Raw genomic sequence first — 19,242 nt, 5'->3', positions numbered from 1 at the left:
CCGCCAGCCTCTTCCTTTTGTTCCCTCTCGGGCTGAGAGGCTGCAGGAGGGGGCTGGGGCCACGGTGGGGGCTGCCGCCCCCTCCCTCCCGGCCCGAGGGTGGCCCCAGGCCCGCGGAAAGGGCATTTTAATGTCACTCCCGGGCGGCCGGTGCCAAGGCGGCACCCCAGCCCGCCCGCGCCGCTCTCCTCCTCCCCCACCTGCCAGCCCTCCGGGGCTCGGAAATGGAGCCCCCGAGCAGAGCCGCGCTCGGGGGCGCCCGCGCCGCACACGGCGGTGCCCTCCCGCCTGGCACGGGCATGTGCCCAGCGCCTTCCCGCGGCGCGGCCCGGCGGGTCCTGCGGGGCGCGGGGAGTCCCCGGGCCCGGGACGCCCCCCAGGACCACGCCTGCGGCGCCGCCGAACTTCCCGCGGGCCGGGCCGGGCCCCGGCGGGGCCCCCGCGCGCGGCCGACCCGCACCCGCGCCGGGCGCGGCGCCCCGGGCGCAGGGAAGATGGCGTTGCTGCACGTACTTGGGTGAGTTCGGTGCCCATCAGGACGAGGAAGAGGAGGCCGAGGAGCTTCCGGGCCGGAGGCATGTCGCGGCCGCTCGGTGCGGGGTGCGGGCGGCGGGGCCGGGCGGCGGCGGGTCCCGCGCTCGGCAGCGGCAGGCGGCGCCTCGGCTCTGCCGCTCGCTCGGGCCCGCGCGCCGCTGCCCGCGGCCGCCCCGCCTCGCCCCTCCCCGGAGGCGGGGCGCGGGCGCGGCCGGCGCAGGATGTGACATCAGCCGGCGGGGGAATCGAACTCGGGCCGCGGCTGCGGAGGGCTGGCGGGCGGGGCGCCGAGCCCGGCGGGGTCCCGCGCGCCCCGGCGCCCGCCGGCCGTCCCCTGCCCGCGGGGGTCGCCTGCCTGGCGCGCGCGGGCCTGCGGGCCGGGCACGGGCGGGCTCCGGAGGGGCCCGGGGCGCGACTCTGCGCGCCCAGGACGGCCCGCGGGGACCGGAGCCCGCGGGAGGAGCGCGGCCGCCGCGGCTTCCAGGGGCTTCTGCACGCGCGGCCTGTGCGGAGAGCCTGGCCCTCCCCGGCGCATCCCTGCAGGGAGGGCGCTGCGCCGGGCGGGGCCCACCTGGCGCACCTGCCCGTCCTCGGCCCGCAGTGGGGGCCGGGCTGGGGGCACCCGGACGGACAGACTCCCGCGACTCCGGGCGAGGCCTTCCCTTTCGCTCTGGCCTTTACTCCTGGAGGGAGTGGGAAGGGTTTGCAGGTCGCTGGGCAGCCCGGGGGTGGGCGCGCGCTCGGCCTGGAGCACTGGGTCTGGGCGAGCAGCCTGGGCCTGTTCCCACTCCTGCCTCCTGGGCGCGCACGAGGAAGGAGCGGGTAGGACGTCCCTCTGCGGGAATGGCCAGGAGGCCGTGCTGGACCCTGCTGGGGACACAGGCGGCCTGCACGGGGCTCTGCGTGGCCGCACGGGTGCTCGTGGGGCTGAGACCGACGCAGCCTTTGGGGTTTCGCTTCAAGGGAAGGGGCGCGGACCCCGGGAGGTCTGACAGCCGGGGTCCAACTTTCACCAGCAGCGGTTTTATCCAAAAAACGATGCGCCTCGTCTCTGACCTGGCAGTTCCGCTGCTGGGCATTTACTTCGTCTTGGGAAGAGGGTCACACGCAGAACCCGCCTTCCGGGTTCCAGAGAGGGAGGGAGGGTCTTGTGTCCCAGAAAAAGGGCACTTGAAGGGGCTTGGCACTTGAAGGGGCTTGGCGGGTCCCTATGAGGGTGTGGCTTCTCCCCATGTGGGCGTGGCTTCTCCTGGTGTGGGCGTGGTCTTCCCTGCTGTGGGTGTGGTCTCTCCCCTGGTGGGCGTGGTCTCTTCCAGTGTGGGTGTGGTCTCCCTGCTGTGGGCATGACCTCTACCTGTTGTGGGCGTGGTCTCCCTGATACGGGCGTGGTCTTTTGCTGCTGTGGGTGTGGTCTTTCCCATTGTGGGCGTGGTCTCTCCTTGTTGTGGGTGTGGTCTCTCCAGTGTGGGCGTGGTCTCTCCCATGTGGGTGTGGTCTCTCCTTGCTGTGGGCGTGGCCTCTCCCTGATATGATGTGGGTGTGGGTTTTCCACAACATGGGGTGTGGTGTCTCCCACTCCCAGCAAGACTCGGGCTGTTCAGCTTCCAAGGAAAAGAGATTTGGCTGCTCACACGTCGTGGGCCATGGAGACAGCGTGCAAGTGGATTAAGCAGACAGCAGGATAAATCCTGCAGGATTCGGCTTACAGGAGGTGCTGAGAGGCCAGCGGGGCCAGGGAAGCTCTGTGACCGGGGCTCAGGGGAAAGGTAGTTTTGGGGAGGTAGTTTTTGGGAAAGGTAGTTTTTCTCAGGTGGGAGAGGTAGTTTTTGCATTTTTGCTTTGGGGCCACACCCAGTGTTGCACAGGGGTTACTTCTGGCTCTGGTCTCAGGAATTACTCTTGACGAGACTGGGGGACCATAAGGGATGCTGGGATTGAGCCCAGTTAGGCCGCATGCAAGGCAACACCCTCCCTGCTGTACTACCATTACAGCCCCTATTTTGTGATGAGAGAATTAACATTTCAGGTCATAAAAAGCTCTGGAAATAGCTAACAGAAAGAGATAATTAGAAGTAGTCTTGGGTTCATAATTCAGTGACCACTGCTTTGACAACAAGATGAATGTAATTATGCCAATTAGTCGTACACTTAAAATGGCAAATGTTGTCATATGTACATACATATAATCTTTACCACGGTTGAAGGGCGATAATAAATATACCAACAAGCTTTGAATTGTACCTTTCCCTGGGTGAATTATGTGGTGTGTGGGTTCTGTCCTCACAGAGCTCTCTTAAATAATGTATTTGTAATTAGTTTCATATTGCTTTAAGAAAATGAAAAGCCAATAGTCCAGGAAAGCCGAGATGCAGGGCCCAGGGCTGTTGGCATGCGGCTGGCGGGTGCCATACAGATGCCCGCACAAACACGTGAGGACCGATGAAGAGTGGGCTACCAGCCCTCAGGCCAAATCCCATCCTGAGCTCCTGGTACCTCTCTCCTGAGACCGAGGGAGGCAGGCAAGCCAGGTAAGACGGAAGGTGCCAAATAAAGGCTCATTCATCTACCATGAGGTGCTTCTAGAACCTTCTGGAACATTGGCACCGGAGAGCTGAGACCTTGCCAGTTTGGAGTTGGGTTTGCTTGCAGCTTCACCCTACCCACACGTGTGTTCCTAGCACAGAGACCGTCTCCCTTCCTCGCCCTCCTCTCCCTGCTCCCGGTTCAGTGCTCAGAGTTGGTTGTATTTGTGTCCCCTCCTGTGGCCACACGCCCCGGTGCTGACCGCTCCGCGTGGCTCTGGGTTTCTGGGGTTGGGTTTCTGCTGCCCGCTTTGGCCCTGGATGAAGTCCGGGGCCCAGGCGGGCACCTCTGCTGTGCCGTGGGTCTGGCTTCCTTCTGCCAGCTGGGAAGCCCTGGAGGTCTCACGCGGCCGCGCGCTGGGCTGGCGGGGGCCTGCGCGAGGGTCCTTCCTGCCCGGGGCAGCCGGCTGGGAGCCCCTGAGCCCAGCAGGCACGGACCATGGGGCACTGCTCCGGAGTAGCAGCAGGCACCCCTCCAGACCAGCAGGGTCCCCTCCTCCCCTGCCGGCTCCTCCTGGGGCTGCCAGCACCCTGCAGTCCCCGCGGATCGATGGGCTTCCTGCCCCTTTAAGACAAGCCTCTTTCCTCGCCAGCCTCATTAGAATGGGACCCACGGTTGCCAAGGCAACGGCACTAACTCTCCGTTCTCTGCAAATTTCTGAGCAAATGGAGCCTAACCCACGCGAGTGTCCGGCCGCCTGTCCTCCGGGGTGTGGGCTGCCCACTCCCCTCCTCCGGGCGCAGTGCCCAGGGCCCCAGCAGCTTCCCGGGGTTGGGCCCGAACCTGACTCATCAGTGGCAGGTGTTGACAGAGGCGGGTGCAGGCTGGGGGCGGGCGGGGGGCTGGGCAGAGGCTTCCGAGGGGGCTGGGGGGCTGTGGATGGCCAGGGCCACGGGCTCACCCGGACCTGCTCAGCCACGTGCCCCCAGTCCCCAGCTGGTGGGGCGAGTCCCACACACGGAACAGACTCACGGGGTCATGTGCCCTCAGCCAGCCGAGGCGCGAGCCCTCCCGTACCCCGTCCCCACGGGCACCCACCTTGCCCACTCCCCCTGCTCGGGACCCAACCCGGGTCGGCCTCGTGCATGGCAAGCACCCTTTCACCTGGACTGTGACTCCCCCCTCCCCTCAGGCACAGATTCTTGGGGCCCCCTTGAGGCACCCACAGGACCTTAAGGGGCTCCCGGAGTCTGGGTCCCGAAGGCCGCTGCGGGGGGCCGCCCTGGGCTCCGGACTCCGAGGGGCCCTCCCATGCCCCCATGGCGGTCAGGGATGTGACTCCGGCCTTCTCGCCTCTGACACCCCAGGGCACCCCAGGGTGCGGTTTTTCCCGCCTGTTCTGGAGCTGTTTCTTGGGGTACCAGTACCCCTTGGCTTATGGTCACATCATTCTGCTCCTCGGGGGCCACACGGTCCCTCACCCCACCCTCTGTGGGTCCGCTCTGCGGGGTCCTCGGCCCATCAGCCCGTCCTGCGCGGGCCCACTCCTTGAGGCCGCCATCCGATACTCAACACCCGGGAAGTGCCCAGACAACCCTCTGCAGGGCCCTGAGGCAGGGCCCAGGGTGAGGGCGGTTGTGTTTGGGACGGCTGGTTGGGGGCACTGGCTGAGGCGAGGCTGCCCGGGGCCCCCCGAGATCCCGGTCGGGGGTCTCTCAGGAGGCCACGCCAAGCTGGGGCACCCGGGAGGTCTGGGGGAGGAAGCTGGTGGGGGAGAGCAAGGAGGGGCGGACGGGGGTCGGGCACGGGAGAGGAGCAGGATGGGCGGGGGAGGGTGTGGGGAGCGGGGCCATCCTCGCGGGGACGGGCTCGGGAAGGGGAGGGGAGGAAGGGTGCTCTCTGCTTTCCGGGGTCCCGGGACGCTGTGGCCTGGGCCACCAGGGACAGGCAGCGTGGCGCGGGGCAGGTGGGCGCAGGAAGGGAATCCCCGACGGGGGGGCCTGTGCTGGGCCGGGGGTCGGCAGTCAGAGCATTGGCCAAAGCGGGGGTCGGGGGCAGTTAGGTCAGAGGAGGGACCACTGTGACAAGGAGACAGTGGCAGCTGGGGACGGTCACTCTGGACAAGAGACAGCAGGGAGAGGGAGACGCAAGGTACCTGACCGCTCCTGGCCCGCACAGCGCAGCGACTGGAGGAGAGAGAGACTGAGGCAGAGACAGAGACAGAGAGACAGTGACGGGGCAGAGACAGAGACAGGGAGACAGAGACAGGGGCAGAGAGACAGAGAGAGATAGAGAGACAGGGACAGAGACAGAGAGAGACAGAGACAGGGGCAGGGACAGAGACAGGGAGACAGAGACAGGGGCAGAGAGAGACAGAGACAGAGAGAGACACAGGGACAGGGGCAGGGACCGAGGAGACCAAGTCAGCGGCAGGGCGGCATTGCAACATTGTAACTGAAACCCAGTCCTGGACGGCTTTGTAACTGTGTATCTCCTGATTTAATAAAATTTAAAAGAGTTAAAAATGGGAGATGTAAAATCTAGCAAGGATTTTGTCAACGCTAATCAGAACAAAATCTTCTGTTTGCTTAATTGTTTGAAAAGAATAAGAGGAAGCGACCCAGGCTGGCTTCCGGGAGTCCCAGCTGCCCCACGAGGGGCGGGGCCTCTGGGCACTGAGCAGGGGGCCGGGTGCCCCGGGCTCCTCTTCCCGGTCTGATTTAAGCCGGTAGCTCCCACCTCTCCAGGCGAGGAAACCACGGCCCGGGTGCCAGGTGGTCAGTGACCCAGTCCTTCTGTCCCCGGGGCTCAGCTCAGTGCTGCTGGCGCCCCCTCCCCAGGGCCCTCCCACGACCTCCCCTGCTCCCGCCCGCCCCCCGAAGCCCCTGGGTCCCCAGCTCTGCGCCCGCAGACAGCCCGGAGCTGCAGCTTCTCCACTCCCAGAGTCCCTAGAGCACAATTTGGGACCAGGGCGGCGACGATAGCAGAAACCTCAGAGGTGCCGGGAGGCTGTGGCCCCAGGGAGGCCCAGTGCTCATGCCCAGTGCTCATCGAGGCTGCTCCCAGCCTTTGGGCAGCAGCCCCCACAATCCTACCTGGGGGGCGTGTGCAAGCCCATCTGGTGGCTCAGAGCCGAGCCCGTGTCGGGTCAGCCGGGCGGGAGGGCGTTGGCACGGAGCCCGAGAGGCTGCTGGGGCAGGCGGGCTCGGCCCCGTGGGAGGGCCCTGTCCTCTGCTCCGGCCGCGCGTCACAGACGAGGGACACGCAGGCTCCTTCGGTCTCCGGCGGGGGCCCCTGAGTGAACACTGTGCCCAGGCCCCAGGTCTTGGGGAGCCCCGTGTCCCCCTCAGGGGCCGGCGGCTGCCTCTGAGTGTCCCCTGGTCCGACAGCCGGCATGGCACGGCTTGTCACCCGGGCGGTCGGAAGGCCCTCTCACGCACAGCTGGGGTGGCCCCACACCCCCGGAACAGCTGCACCAGCCTTGCAGTCGGGTCCCTGCACGGGCCCTGGTCGGGGTGTGTGAGTGTGTGTGTGTGTGTGTGTGTATGTGTGTGTCTGTGTCTGTGTCTGTCTGTGTGTCTGTGTGTGGGTCTGTGTGGGTCTGTGTGTGTATATTTGTTGTGTCTGTGTGTGTGTGTGTTTGTGTCTGTGTGTGTGTCTGTGTCTGTGTGTCTGTCTGTGTGTCTGTGTGGGTCTGTGTGTGTGGGTCTGTGTATGTTTATATTTGTTGTGTCTGTGTGTGTGTGTGTGTGTCTGTGTCTATCTGTGTGTCTGTCTGTGTGTCTGTGTGGGTCTGTGTGTGTGGGTCTGTGTGGGTCTGTGTGTGTGTATATTTGTTGTGTCTCTGTGTGTGTGTGTGTGTGTGTGTTTGGTGGTACCCGGTGATGCTCAGGGCTTCCTCCCGGCTCTACATTCAGGAATCACTCCTGGTGGTACTCGGCGGGGCACCATGTGGGATGCTGGGGATCGAACCCAGACCGGCTGTGTGCAAGGCCAGCGCCCTCCCCGCAGACTCGCGTGCACCCTGTTTCTCGTGACGGCTGAGCCGTACCCTGGGATGGTCTCGAGATCGCAGGGGCTATACCGAGGCCTGTAGGATTTTGTTTTAATGCATGTGGGGGCACTTGTTTCTATTCTTAAGACCTGTTTTCCAGGCTCGCTATAGAAATATTCAGATTTTCTCTTTCTTTTCGTTCAATTCTGGCAAGGAAAGGTTTTTCCCCTTCTCTCTCTCTTTCTCTGTCTTTCTACTTTTTGGCCACACCCGACAGTGCTCAGGGTTTGCTGCTGGCCTGAGATCAGGGATCACTCCTGGTGGGGCTCTGGGGATGGAAGGAGGCTGGCTGCGTGCAAGGCACACCCCTCCCCCTGTACTATCACTCTAGCCCCTAGAAGCATTTTTTCTTCTCTTCTTTTTTAAAAAATGCGTTATTGTTATTGAGGGACTCGGCCATGAAGGTGTTGCTGTCGGGCCTGGGGGTGCAGGGCCAGTGCACTTCCGCCTCCAAAGTGCCATCGCTCCCCTCCGCGTCCTCCAGCCCCTGAGCCTCCTCTTCCTCCCGTCCCTGACGTCTGAGTGCCTCGTGTCAGGGGGACACAGTCCTTCCCTGCGACACAGGCTGTTTTCCGAGGAATTTGTCTGCTTGACCAAGGTGTCGGGCCTGCTGGCGTGTTGTTCTGATACACTTTTGTCTTTTGTAAACTGATTTACTTTTGTTTTATTTGGGGGTCCTGTGCCCAGGGACCAGGGGCTGCACGGTTCATGCTCCAGGCCCTTAAGCCCCTTCCCGTCCCCTCCCGATAGACGTTAGTGTTGTTAACTTTACTGGCGGCATGATTTTCAGTGTTTCCCTCCTTGGCAGATGCCTGTGGGACCAGAGCCGACAGCATCTCCCCATCTGCCCGGGGCCTGTGCTGCTCTGAGCCTTCTCGGCCCGTCCAGCGGAGCCTGGACGCCCCTTTCGTTTTTACTGCGTCCAGTAAGCCTGTCTGCAAATACTCACGGTTTGCGGCTGTTTTCCTATTTTGATTTCTTACCTTTTCATTTTCACTCCCTCTGCCAGCTCAGAATTGATTTCTCGTCCCTGCATTCCTCGAGCCCGGGGCTGCTGACCGTTGGCCCTTGCTCATTCCAGACAGGCGTGTTTACAGCCACGCGTGGCCCCACGGCCAGGCCGGGCTCCGGCTCCCCAGGCCTCGTGTGTCTCAGGGCTCAGAGGTTCAGGCTTCGGAGACCCCAGACGCTGTGGCGACCTGACCTGGCCATCACAAGACGCGTTTAGCCCCGCCTCGCAGCTGTGTGGCCAGGACACGGCCAAAGCAGAGGACCCTCCGCATGCCTGGGGCACACACACACATGTGTACAAGGCACACGGGACACACATGGGGAAATGCACATGCAGGGGCACACACAGGCTAGACACATGTAAGGCATGCACTCACACATGCAAGGCACAGGACACACAGATGGGGCACGCATGGGAGCTGCACATGGCACACACTTGTACATGCGTGGGGCATACACGGGGCACGCACACACATGGAACACACGCAGCCAGGCCAAATGGGAGGGGTCTCCTCGGGCTGCAAGTGCCCTCTCCCGCCCGCTCCTCCGTCAGCCTGTCTGCTCTGCCCCGGGCGCCTCCAAGGCCTGGCGGGTGGTCGCCAGCGGCCCCCGGAAGGCGCAGCCCGGCCCAGCCCCACAGCTCCTCGGATCCAGACCTCAGCCAAAGGCACAGCTCCTAGGGGGCCTGGGGAAGCCGCCCTCGGCCAGGGGGCGCCCTGCACAGCCCCAGGGCAGACTGGGGCCACCCCCAGGGGACGCTGCTGGGGTGGAGACCAGGGGCAGACTGCAGGGGGTGCGCAGGGAGCCTCAGGAGGAGCCCGGCCACTGCGACACCGACTGCACTGTCCCTCTGTCCCCGCAGCTCCTCCGGGCCCAGCGGCCAGCGGGAAGAGGGGATTTCAGAGCACAGCCCGTCAGAGGCGGAGAGGCTGTACCAGCACTACACAGTCTCTCTCACACACACACACACAGTCACACACAGACACACACACTCACACACACACAGTCACACACACTCACACACACAGAATCACACACACACAGTCACACACACAGTCACACACAGACACACACAGAGTCACACACACTCACACACACACACACTCACACACACAGAATCACACACACACAGTCACACACAGAGTTAAACACACAGACACACACAGACACACACTCAGAGTCACACACACAGAGTCACACACACAGAGTCACACACACAGAGTCACACATAGACACTCACACTCACGGGACACACATGGGGGAATGCACATGCAGGGGCACACACAGGCTAGACACATGTAGGGCATGCACTCACACATGCACACACAGTCACACACAGACACTCACACACAGAGTCACACACAGTCACACACAGAGTCACACACACAGAGTCACACACAGTCACACACACTCACACACACTCACACACACTCACACACAGACACACAGAGTCACACACAGACACTCACACACAGTCACACACACATACACACAGTCACACACAGACACTCACACACAGAGTCACACACACAGAGTCACACACAGAGTCACACACAGAGTCACACACAGTCACACACAGACACACACAGAGTCACACACAGACACACACAGTCACACACAGACACTCACACAGAGTCAAACACACAGAGACACACTCACACACAGAGTCACACACAGACACACACAGAGTCACACACACTCACACACAGTCACACACACTCACACACAGAGTCACACAGTCACACACAGACACACACAGAGTCACACACACTCACACACACGGGGACACACACACACACAGTCACACACTCACGGTAAGCTGTGTGGAGCTGGGGTCTGACCGTCCCTCTGCAGGGGAGGCGCGGGGTGGGCGGTCGCTGTGGCGTGGCTGCTTGCAGACCTTCTCTGTGCGCTCGCCCCAGGCGCCCCCACCCAGCCCGCCTCGTCAGCCCTGCGGTCCCGCAGTGCACCCCTGCCCCGGGCTTCCCACAGCGGCTCCTGCCCTGCCTGGCCCGTGCCCACCTGCCCACACTCGGGCTGAAGGGGCTGCAGACAGCAGGCCCCGCGCTGCCGGCAGGGGTGGGGACGGCTCAGGGACACTCGGCCGCGCCCCTGCTGCCTGCCTTGCCGGGGAAGGCGTGGGCGACCAGCTCCGGCCCTGGCCACGGGGAGCCCAGGCCCAGGGCGTGGCCGGGGCGGGTGCGGCCGCACCCCTGCAGAGAGCAGGCAAGGCTGAGCCCCGGGGCGCGCGGGTGGGGGGCAGGTGGTAGCAGGGGCCGGGCCTGGGGCCACACGCCATCCCCCCTCTGCTGGGCCCTGTGGGCCTGACCCCTCCATACACAGACTGGACCCTAGTGCCGGGCGGGGCAGGGGGCTCTCTCGGCCGCTGCCTGCTCGGGAGGCGAGACCCCCTCCTCCTCACGCCTTTCCCTCAGAGAGGATGGGGTGGGCCAGGTGGGCACGGTTGGAGGGTCACGACCCTCCTTTGGGGCCTTGGGGTCCAGAACGTCCATGCTGGTCCTGGGGATCTCACCAGGCCCAGACAAGCAGGCGACACAGGTGTCTGTTCAGAGGACCCCCGCAGCCCCCCCCCCGCAGCCCCGGCCCCCCGGGAGAGGGACTGGCAGGCACCTTTGCCAGAGTGCACGAGGTGGGCACCGCGACACAGACACCCCTTCCGCGCCCCCAGCTCTGCACAGGCCACTCTGGAGTAGCGCTGACCCTCAGCGGCCAGGGACGGGGGATGGGCCAGGCGCCCACACGGGCGGGAAAGTCACTCTCTCTCCCCTCACCTGCCGCCCGGGCATCTAGAAGGTTCCCAAGCCACAGGTGATGCTTCAAAGCCCCTGATGGGTGGGCGCCCCGGGCCAGACTGCAACTCTTAATACGATCAATAATATATACGTATGTGTTGAGTCAATCATATATTGAATTTTTTCACTCTGTTTACCCAGAATAATTTGCAGTTGGTCTGTATTTGATTAAAACCCGTCATCTTTTATGTACGAGTTACATAAGTAAATAGAAAAATCATTTACAGCCCAGGCCCCATGAAAAATTCATCCCGGCCCGTCTTGCGGGCGCCCGAGCTGGGGGCTGCGGCTAATTGAATGTGGCCGCGAGCTCAGCTCGCGCCTTCCTCCCGCCCCTGCCCAGGTGGGACGGAGGCTCGGGCGATGGTGTCTCAATCCAGCACGTCTTGCTCAAGTTCCAAAGTAGCACATGCCTTAGTGCTCCCTGACACTGGAGCTCCCCTGGGGAACTGATTCTCCTTCCAGAACCTTCTAGAACCTTTTAGAACCTTCCATGCTGTCCTGAGGGTCCTCTGCATGGAGTGTTGAGGGTTGCCCCCCGGTGCCCCTGTCCTCACGTGGGGCCGGCCTGGGCAGCCGCTGCCCTGTCCACGGGGAGTCCACGCCCAGAGCCGCTGGGGCTCGTGGCAGCTACGGGGAGAAATGGGGCAGCAGCTCCCAGATTGTTCTAGAAGAGAGATAAGGTCTTTTCCGGGCCAGCTTAGTGCATGGGTTCCTGAGTGCCTGGGAGTAGCCTGGACCCACCCCGGGGGTGTCCTGGGAAGGGGGTCTGCACGTTGGGATGGGGGTGTCAGGGCTCTGCAGGTGGGTAGGGGTCACAGGCCAGGTCAGGGGGCGCAGGCTGGAATTGGGGGGCACCCACTGGAGTGGGGGCGCAGGCTGAGCAGGGGTCCGTGGGCCCAGCCCGGCTGCAGCTGCAGGGGCCGCCCTGCCCCGCTGCTCCCAAGGCCCCGCCGGCGCCCCCCTCTGGCCGGGGCTGCCCTGTGCGGGCCTGAGCCCACCTGACAGAGCCTTGGCTGGGGCCAGCCCAGGAGCGTGACCCTCCCCAAGCCCACCCAGAGTTCCCAACTCCGGCTCTTTCTGGGTGGGGGTCCCGGGGGGGGGGCTTGCGGCCTGCGCTCCCAGTGCTGAACCCTCAGTGCACTCCTGTCTCTCTGGGAGACCCTCCCCGCCTCCCACCCCGGAGGGGCCGCTGCACCCGGGCCCGTGGCCCCACCCCGGGAGTTTGTGGTGGCCCAGAGCCTGTCCCCGAGCACGTCACAGACTCTGTCCTGGGCGCTTGTACTTTGTCTCCTTCCAGAACCTTCTCCCGCGGGGACCGTCAGCATGCTCCTCCCGTGGGTGTAGCGGGGCACAGCCGGGGGCGGCCAGGGGTGAGGACTGAGTGGTGGGCAGCCCCTCCCCTGAGGCCCCCCTCCTGGATTCCCGGCACCCCCCCCTCGGGAACAAGACTCAGCAACGCAACGCAGGGACGCGAGCGAACGCCCGGCCAGAGGGAACCACATCCTGCCTTGTTGTTTCCTTTTTGGGTCACACCCGGCGATGCTCAGGGGTCACTCCTGGCTCTGCACTCAGGAATCACTCCTGGAAGTGCTCGGGGGACCCTATGGGATGCTGGGAATCAACCCTGGCTGGCCGTGTGCGAGGCAGACGCCCTCCCCGCTGTGCTCTGGCTCCAGCCCCCCGCACCCTGTCTTGCCTCGCTCTCACTGGGCGCAAGTGCGTTTCAGAAGCCCCTGGGGTGTGGTGTCTTGTCCCTGGAGTGCGCGCTGGCCCTGCTCGCAGTAACACCCCCAAAGCGCTCCCAGGCGTGCGTCTTCTCGTGCCTCTGGGACCCCCCCCCCTACAAGGCCGCAGGGAGCAGGCGGGGGCAGCGGTCAGCCCAGGGGGCTCCTGCGTGTCAGAGCCTCAGGACGCGAGGCTGTCTGAGTGCCGAGAGCCAGCCTCGCTCACGCCCGCCCGGCCTGGCCCGGCCCCGCCCGGAGTGAGCCCCGAGTGCGGGGAGGGGGCCCAGCCCCAGCCCAAAGGGGAAAAGAACGTGGAGGGGTCCAGATGGAGCCGGGAGGAACCAGCCCAGCCCAGGCTCCGGCGGCTCCTCAGCGGGGCTCAGAGGGCTCACCCTGCCGTGCCCAGCCTGCCGCGGCCACGTGCTCTCGCTCTCCCGAGGAGGCCTCAGCCAGGCGCACTTGGCCCTCCCGCCGGGTCGCCCCCAGCCCGGACGCCCGCAGCCCCCGGCACTGGCCGAGGTCTCCGAGGGACGTCTCAGCACTGGCGGCGCCCTCGGCAGGGACCCCCCCCCCCCCCGCTTCTCTGAGCTCAGCAGGGCCCGGGGGCCTCCAGCCACGGAGCCAGGGAGCGCGTGGCCACAGGCCCGGCCCGTGCGGAGCAGGAGACGTCCTGAGAGCCGCATTCTTGGGCCAAACGTCGGCCCGTATCTTTGTTTCCTTTTTAATCGAATCACCGTGAGATGCTGCGTAACCTTGAGCCTCGGGTGCGAGGCGCTGCGGCTCTGCTCTACGAGGGCACAGGGCGGCTGGAGGCCTGGGAGGGCAGTCCGGGGGCCCACGGCGGGCCAGGGCCTGCAGGGGCCGGGGGGCTCGGGAGCTGGGGGGGGGTTGCCGCCCCGCCGGCCCCCCCCAGCCCCTCGCTGCCACAAAGCTCCTTCCTGCTGGCACAGAGGAGAGGGAGGTTGGCGCCGTCCCCGGCATGAATAGTGCATGAGTGGCTGCGCACGGAGCCCAGCTCTGTAAACACGCATCTCATCTGGCAGGACTCCGGCGCGGCCGCACAGGGCTGCGCGGGAGGCGCTTCTCACACCTGCGCGAGCCCGCGGGCCACCTGCTGCACCGCGCGGGCGTGAGCGGCTCCGCCCCCTGGCGCAGGCCCGGGAGCCGCCTGCTGCGGCCACAGCAGAGTTCGTGGCTTTCTGGCCAGTGAGAGTGTGTGTACGTGAGTGTGTGTGTGCATGTGACTGTGTGTGTGGCTGTGCTTATCTGTGCATGTGTGTGATTGTGTGCACATACGTGTATATGTCCCCGCATGTGTGTGCATGCCTGTGTGTGCTTGTGTGTGTATGCCTCTGTGACCGTGTATGTGCATGTGTGCACATGCATGTATGTCTACATGCATGTGTGCACATGTCCACATTTGTGTGAGTGTGTACATTTATGTGTGTGCATGCATGTGTGCATGTGCCTGTGTGTGAGTGTGTACACATTCATGCACATGTGTGTACCTGTGTGTGTATGTATGTGTGTGTGCACACGCGCCTGTGTGTGGTATGTGTATGCAAGGTCCTGTGTAGGCCCTCTTAACCCGGCCCACCCACCCCTGCCTCTTAGAGGGCATGCCTTCACCACTTCCTCTCACTTCATTATGGCCTTTAGTGCATCCACCTTGCTCCTTTCTTTCCATGTGTTCATGCATTTTTAAACTGTCTTTAAGCTTTTTGTTCTGCTTTGGGCCACACCTGGCACGCCCAGGCCTTGCTCCTGGCTCTGTGCTCAGGGATGATTCCTCGTGTGGGTCGAGGGCCGTACGGGGCATAACCCAGGCCTGCGGTCTGCAAAGAGCGTGCCCGACCCACTCTCCCACCTCTCCAGTGACATCACAGTCAGGAAAGGTTACCGCAGTCCTGTCGGCCTCTCCCCTACCATGACGACCGGCTGCTTCGGGACTCCCGGGGTCCCCATCTAGCTTGTCACGACTCGCCTTGATGGGCCCGCTCTGCTTTCCGCTTGCCTAGCTCGCTGCCAGCCCAGGTTGGATCCCCAGCACCACGTACGGCCCCCTGAGCTCTGCCAGGAGTGATGACTGAGCCAGGCCCTGCCTGCCCCGCCCCGTCCCACCCCCCGCCCTGCTCTGAGACCCTGCCATCACACATCTTAACACACAGCACACCCTTGAGACTGCGTCGCTCTTTGGCTTTGAATATTGGTGGGTTTTTGTCTTGCTTGTGTCCACAGGAGTACTCCTGTCTCTGTGCTCAGGCCACTCCTGGCAGTGTTTGGGGAGCCCTATGGGGTGCTGGGGCGCCCACCCGGCCGGTCCCGTGCAAGGCCTCCCCCCGGGACTGTGTGTGCAGCTGACTCCTGCGCCTTTGCCGCCGCCCGCCAGGCCCGAGCCCTTCCCGCGGCAGAAGGCCGGCAGCTGCCCCGGCCGGGAAACTTCGTTCCGCCTGCACTTGCTCTGGGCCATGTCCAGCTCCACACTCTGGGGTCGCCTCCGGGGCCTGGGGCCAGAGCCGGGCCCCTGTGTGCGCCCCGCCCGGGACCGCTTTCGCAGCCTCAGCCCTCCCTTCTGAGAGGGGGCGCTGCAGTGCCACAGCGCTGGTGCTCCCTGGCTCTCGGGTGTTGTGCCGGCGCCTCTGGTTTCAGACAAGCCACAAAGCCCAGGCCTGCCGCCTCCCGGCCCCGGTCAGCGGGCTCCGCTCGGGCCCCTCTGGGCTTTGCCGCCGGTTCAAAGACCTGTGATGGGCTCTGTGTGTTGGCGGGGCGGCTCAGGGCGCGGGGGCTGGCGGTGCCTGAGGCTGGAGTGTGCGTGCGTTTGCGGGCCGCTGCGCCTCACACAGTGCTCTCTCCTCCCGGGGGGCTCGGCGGCCCCCACCCTCCTGCTCCGAGCTCCGTCCCGGCACGCGCTGAGCTGCATCCTCGCCCCCGCCCCTCTCCGTCTGATTTGGGGAGTTCCTGCCACTGCCCGCTGCCTCTGCCCTAGATTCCAGCCCAGTGCGTCTCGCTGCTGGCAAGGCGGCCTCGGTGGCCGAGGGACCCGGCTTTGTTCTCTCTGCCTCTCGCTGGGGAGCTGCTCCTCTGCTTGGCTCTGGGCCGGGCGCGGAGCCCCCACCCGCTCCGAGCTTTCTCCCCCGACTCCGCGCACTGCGTCGTTTCTGGGTCACCTTTACCCGATTGATTTTCTTCCTTGGTGCGGACTGCGTCTCCCTGCTTCCTGCATGCCTAAGAAGTTCTGGTTAAGAGCTTAGTTACCGCAGTTGCTCCTTCTCGTACACTCGGGACGCTGCTTCGTTCATAAACGCTCCGGCTCCTCCTCGCCGGGGGCAGAGCTAAGAGGCGAGGAGTGGCCGCTCCCCCGGGCGGCTGCGGCGGGGCCAGCCTGGAGCTCTTTCCCGAGGAGGGGCCGGCGCTGGCCTGGGCTGGGGGGTGCGCTCCGGACCCGCACCTGTGTCTGCACCTGTGTCTTCAGGTGTGCCGTGCGTGTGTCTGTGTGTGCGTGTGTGTATGTATGGTACGGCTGTCTCCCTATGTGCATGTGTGTGCACGCGTGTGTGTGTGTCTGTATGTGTGTGTCTCTATGCGTGTGTACGCATGTGTTTGTGTGTGTGTCTCTGTGTGTGTACACGTGTGCTTGTGTGTTTGTGGCTCTGTGTGTGTGTGTGACTCTCGGTGCTGGACTCTGCCATCCCTGGACTCCCTGTGCCCCTCTGGGACCCCACCTCCCCCGCTGCAGATCTCTCCGAGCCCTCAGGCCGCCCCTGTCCCCACCTCAGGGGCTGCTTTGCTGTTTGACACCCAGAGTCCTTAGAACCCTGGGCACTGCCTTCTGCCCAGTCAGTCCTGGGGTTTCATTTGTACCATCCTTAAACTACCAGAGAGAAGGAGAGGGAGAGGGAGGGAAGGAGAGGGGAGGGAGAGAGGGAGAGGGAGAGAGAGACAGGGAGAGGGAGAGAGAAATGGAGGGAGAGAGGGGGAGAGAGGGAGAGAGAGGGAGGGAGAGAGAGGGAGGGAGAGGGAGGGAGAGAGAGGGAGAGGGAGGGAGAGAGGGAGAGAGGGAGAGAGGGAGAGGGAGATGGAGAGAGAGGGAGAGAGAGAGGGAGAGAGAGAGAGAGGGAGAGAGAGGGAGGGAGAGGGAGGAAAAGGGAGGGAGAGGGAGGGAGAGGGAGGGAGAGGGAGCGTGAGGCTGTGGGTCCGTCACCCGTGTGGCAGAGGGCAGCCTTCCTGCTTTAAATGTGCTCCGACAAGAGGAGGATTCGCAGAAGCGTTGGTGACCAGTGTGGCAGGCAGCGAATTAAGGGGCGGGTGGGGCCGTGAGTCAAAGCTGGAATGGCAGCCTCAAGCTGAGGGGGGTGTCAGAGCTGAGGGGGTATCAGAGCTGAGGGGGTGTCAGAGCTGAGGGGGTGTCAGGACTGAGGGGGTGTCAGAGCTGAGAGGAGGGTGTCAGAGCTGAGGGGGTGTCAGGGCTGAGGGGGTGTCAGAGCTGAGAGGGGTGTCCCCGAGCTGAGGGGGAGTCAGGGCTGATGGGGGTGTCAGAGCTGAGGGGGTGTCAGAGCTGAGGGGGGTGTCAGAGCTGAGGGGGTGTCAGAGCTGAGGGGGTGTCAGAGCTGAGGGGGTGTCCCCAGCTGAGGGGGTGTCAGGGCTGAGGGGGTATCAGAGCTGAGAGGGGTGTCCCCGAGCTGAGGGGGTGTCAGGGCTGAGGGGGGTGTCAGAGCTGAGGGGGTGTCAGAGCTGAGGGGGGTGTCAGAGCTGAGGGGGTGTCAGAGCTGAGGGGGTGTCAGGGCTGAGGGGGTCTCAGGGCTGAGGGGGTGTCAGAGCTGAGGGGGGTGTCCCCAGCTGAGGGGGGTGTCAGAGCTGAGGGGGTGTCAGAGCTGAGGGGGTGTCCCCAGCTGAGGGGGGTGTCAGAGCTGAGGGGGTGTCAGAGCTGAGGGGGTGTCAGGGCTGAGGGGGTGTCAGAGCTGAGGGGGTGTCAGAGCTGAGGGGGGTGTCAGAGCTGAGGGGGTGTTAGGGCTGAGGGGGTGTCAGAGCTGAGAGGGTGTCCCCGAGCTGAGGGGGTGTCAGGGCTGAGGGGGGTGTCAGAGCTGAGGGGGGTGTCAGAGCTGAGGGGGTGTCAGGGCTGAGGGGGTGTCAGAGCTGAGGGGGTGTCCCCAGCTGAGGGGGGTGTCAGAGCTGAGGGGGTGTCAGAGCTGAGGGGGGTGTCAGAGCTGAGGTGGTGTCAGGGCTGAGGGGGTGTCAGAGCTGAGGGGGTGTCAGGGCTGAGGGGGTGTCAGAGCTGAGGGGGTGTCAGGGCTGAGGGGGTGTCAGGGCTGAGGGGGTGTCAGAGCTGAGGGGGTGTCAGGGCTGAGGGGGTGTCAGGGCTGAGGGGGGTGTCAGAGCTGAGGGGGTGTCAGAGCTGAGGGCGACTCTCACCAGGAGCTGTGTCACTTGTGTCCAGGAGGGCTGTGAGAGCTGATGGACTCAGGTTGGTGTGATTAGGCATAAAATGGACGTTTTTGGAAAACGGGTCAGGATGAGGCCATTGCCGAGTCCGGCTGGCGGTTAGAAGTGTCCGGATGGCCAGCGGGGCTCCCTGGGGAGGAGGGGCGGGGCGGGGCGCCCCCGGAGACAGCCTCGCCCACAGCCTGCGGGGCGAGTGAGACCCTCGAGACCCCTCTGAGGCACGCAGGCGTGAAGGCCCCAGGCGCAGAGGGGCGCGGGGCGGGCAGAAGGAGGGCGCGGGTGGGGCAGAAGGAGGGTGCTGGCGGGGCAGAAGGAGGGTGCGGGCGGGGGGGACGGGGGGGCCCAAGCCTCAGGCCTGTCTCTGTCTTCAGGCCGGGCCCGTGGGGGCCGGGAGGGGCTGCCACGGCCTCTGCTTCCCGGTTGCTCTGCCGGGGTGGGAGCAGCAGGTGCCCCTGTGGGTGGGGCGGCTCAGGGGGCTCGTGGGCGGCCCGGGGGCCACCTGGTTTCTGCGCCAGCCTAAGAGGGACAAGACGCCAGTGTGGGGGCCGGGACGTCCAGTGGGAAGCGCAGCCAGGACGGCTCAAGGTCCAGCAGAACTCAGTGGAGGCCGAGCTAGCAGGGCTGAGGCCCGCAGGGGCAGGGCAGGGCAGGGGTGGGGCTGGGGGCTCCCGAGAGGGCAGGTCCAGGCAGGACCGTCAGGAGTGGCCCGAGTTCTGGGCCGGGGTCTGCCAGGCCCACCCTGAGCTCAGGCCTCTGCAGGGAGCTGCCCAGTCCCCCCCCGCCCCCCGCGCCCTCGGCCGAGGCCCGGGACACGCCCAGGTGCCCGGTGTCGCCCGCGGGGGCTGTAGGCAGCAGACGGGCCCCCCAGCCCAGGAGGCACCCCTGAGACGGGCACAGGAGGGTGGGCTGCAGGCTCGAAGCCCCCGTGCTGCCCCCGTGCCCCCTCCGTGGGGGCCCCGGGCACCCTGGCTGTCTGTGTGGAAGGCGGTGCCCCGCGGGTGGCGGGTCGTGGGGCCTGGACAGGCCCGGCGTGGCCCCTTCCTGCCCGCTGCCGCCAGCTGTTCCCCCGGCCACCCGCTGTTCAGGCCTTCAGGAGGGGCGGGAAGGTGCAATTACTGTTCATTAAAGATGTAATCCGCAC

The 19,242-nt window shown here is 64.8% G+C and overlaps 2 protein-coding genes across 2 annotated transcripts in view; one reads left to right on the top strand and one right to left on the bottom strand.

Moving 5' to 3' along the window:
• Positions 1-693, bottom strand: part of OLFM1 (olfactomedin 1) — a 29,711-nt gene extending 29,018 nt beyond the window's left edge. Inside the window, exon 1 of the mRNA XM_055123987.1 lies at positions 514-693. Within this exon, the coding sequence (XP_054979962.1) occupies positions 514-579 (66 nt within the window). The 5' untranslated portion in view covers positions 580-693. The remainder of the gene's footprint in view (positions 1-513) is intronic.
• On the top strand, positions 578-15,238 carry LOC129400870 (laforin-like). The gene is made up of 4 exons (XM_055124069.1): positions 578-1,039; positions 4,250-4,382; positions 13,706-13,868; positions 15,052-15,238. Exons 1-4 carry the CDS (start codon positions 578-580, stop codon positions 15,236-15,238), a joined length of 945 nt encoding a protein of 314 aa, XP_054980044.1.
• Positions 15,239-19,242: the final 4,004 nt, after the last annotated feature.

The sequence above is a fragment of the Sorex araneus genome, chromosome 1, assembly GCF_027595985.1.
Source record: "Sorex araneus isolate mSorAra2 chromosome 1, mSorAra2.pri, whole genome shotgun sequence".
NCBI lineage: Eukaryota > Metazoa > Chordata > Mammalia > Eulipotyphla > Soricidae > Sorex > Sorex araneus.
Note: the sequence above shows the minus strand (reverse complement) of the source record. Positions and strands in the feature narration are given on the sequence as shown.

Coding starts and splice junctions, on each gene's coding strand:
- LOC129400870 (XM_055124069.1), top strand. CDS start 578: ATGTCGCGGCCGCTCGGTGCGGGGTGCGGGCGGCGGGGCCGGGCGGCG. Junction 4,383..13,705: donor CCTCCCATGCCCCCATGGCG/GTCAGGGATGTG, acceptor CTCATCTGGCAG/GACTCCGGCGCGGCCGCACA. Junction 13,869..15,051: donor AGTTCGTGGCTTTCTGGCCA/GTGAGAGTGTGT, acceptor GCCGCCCGCCAG/GCCCGAGCCCTTCCCGCGGC.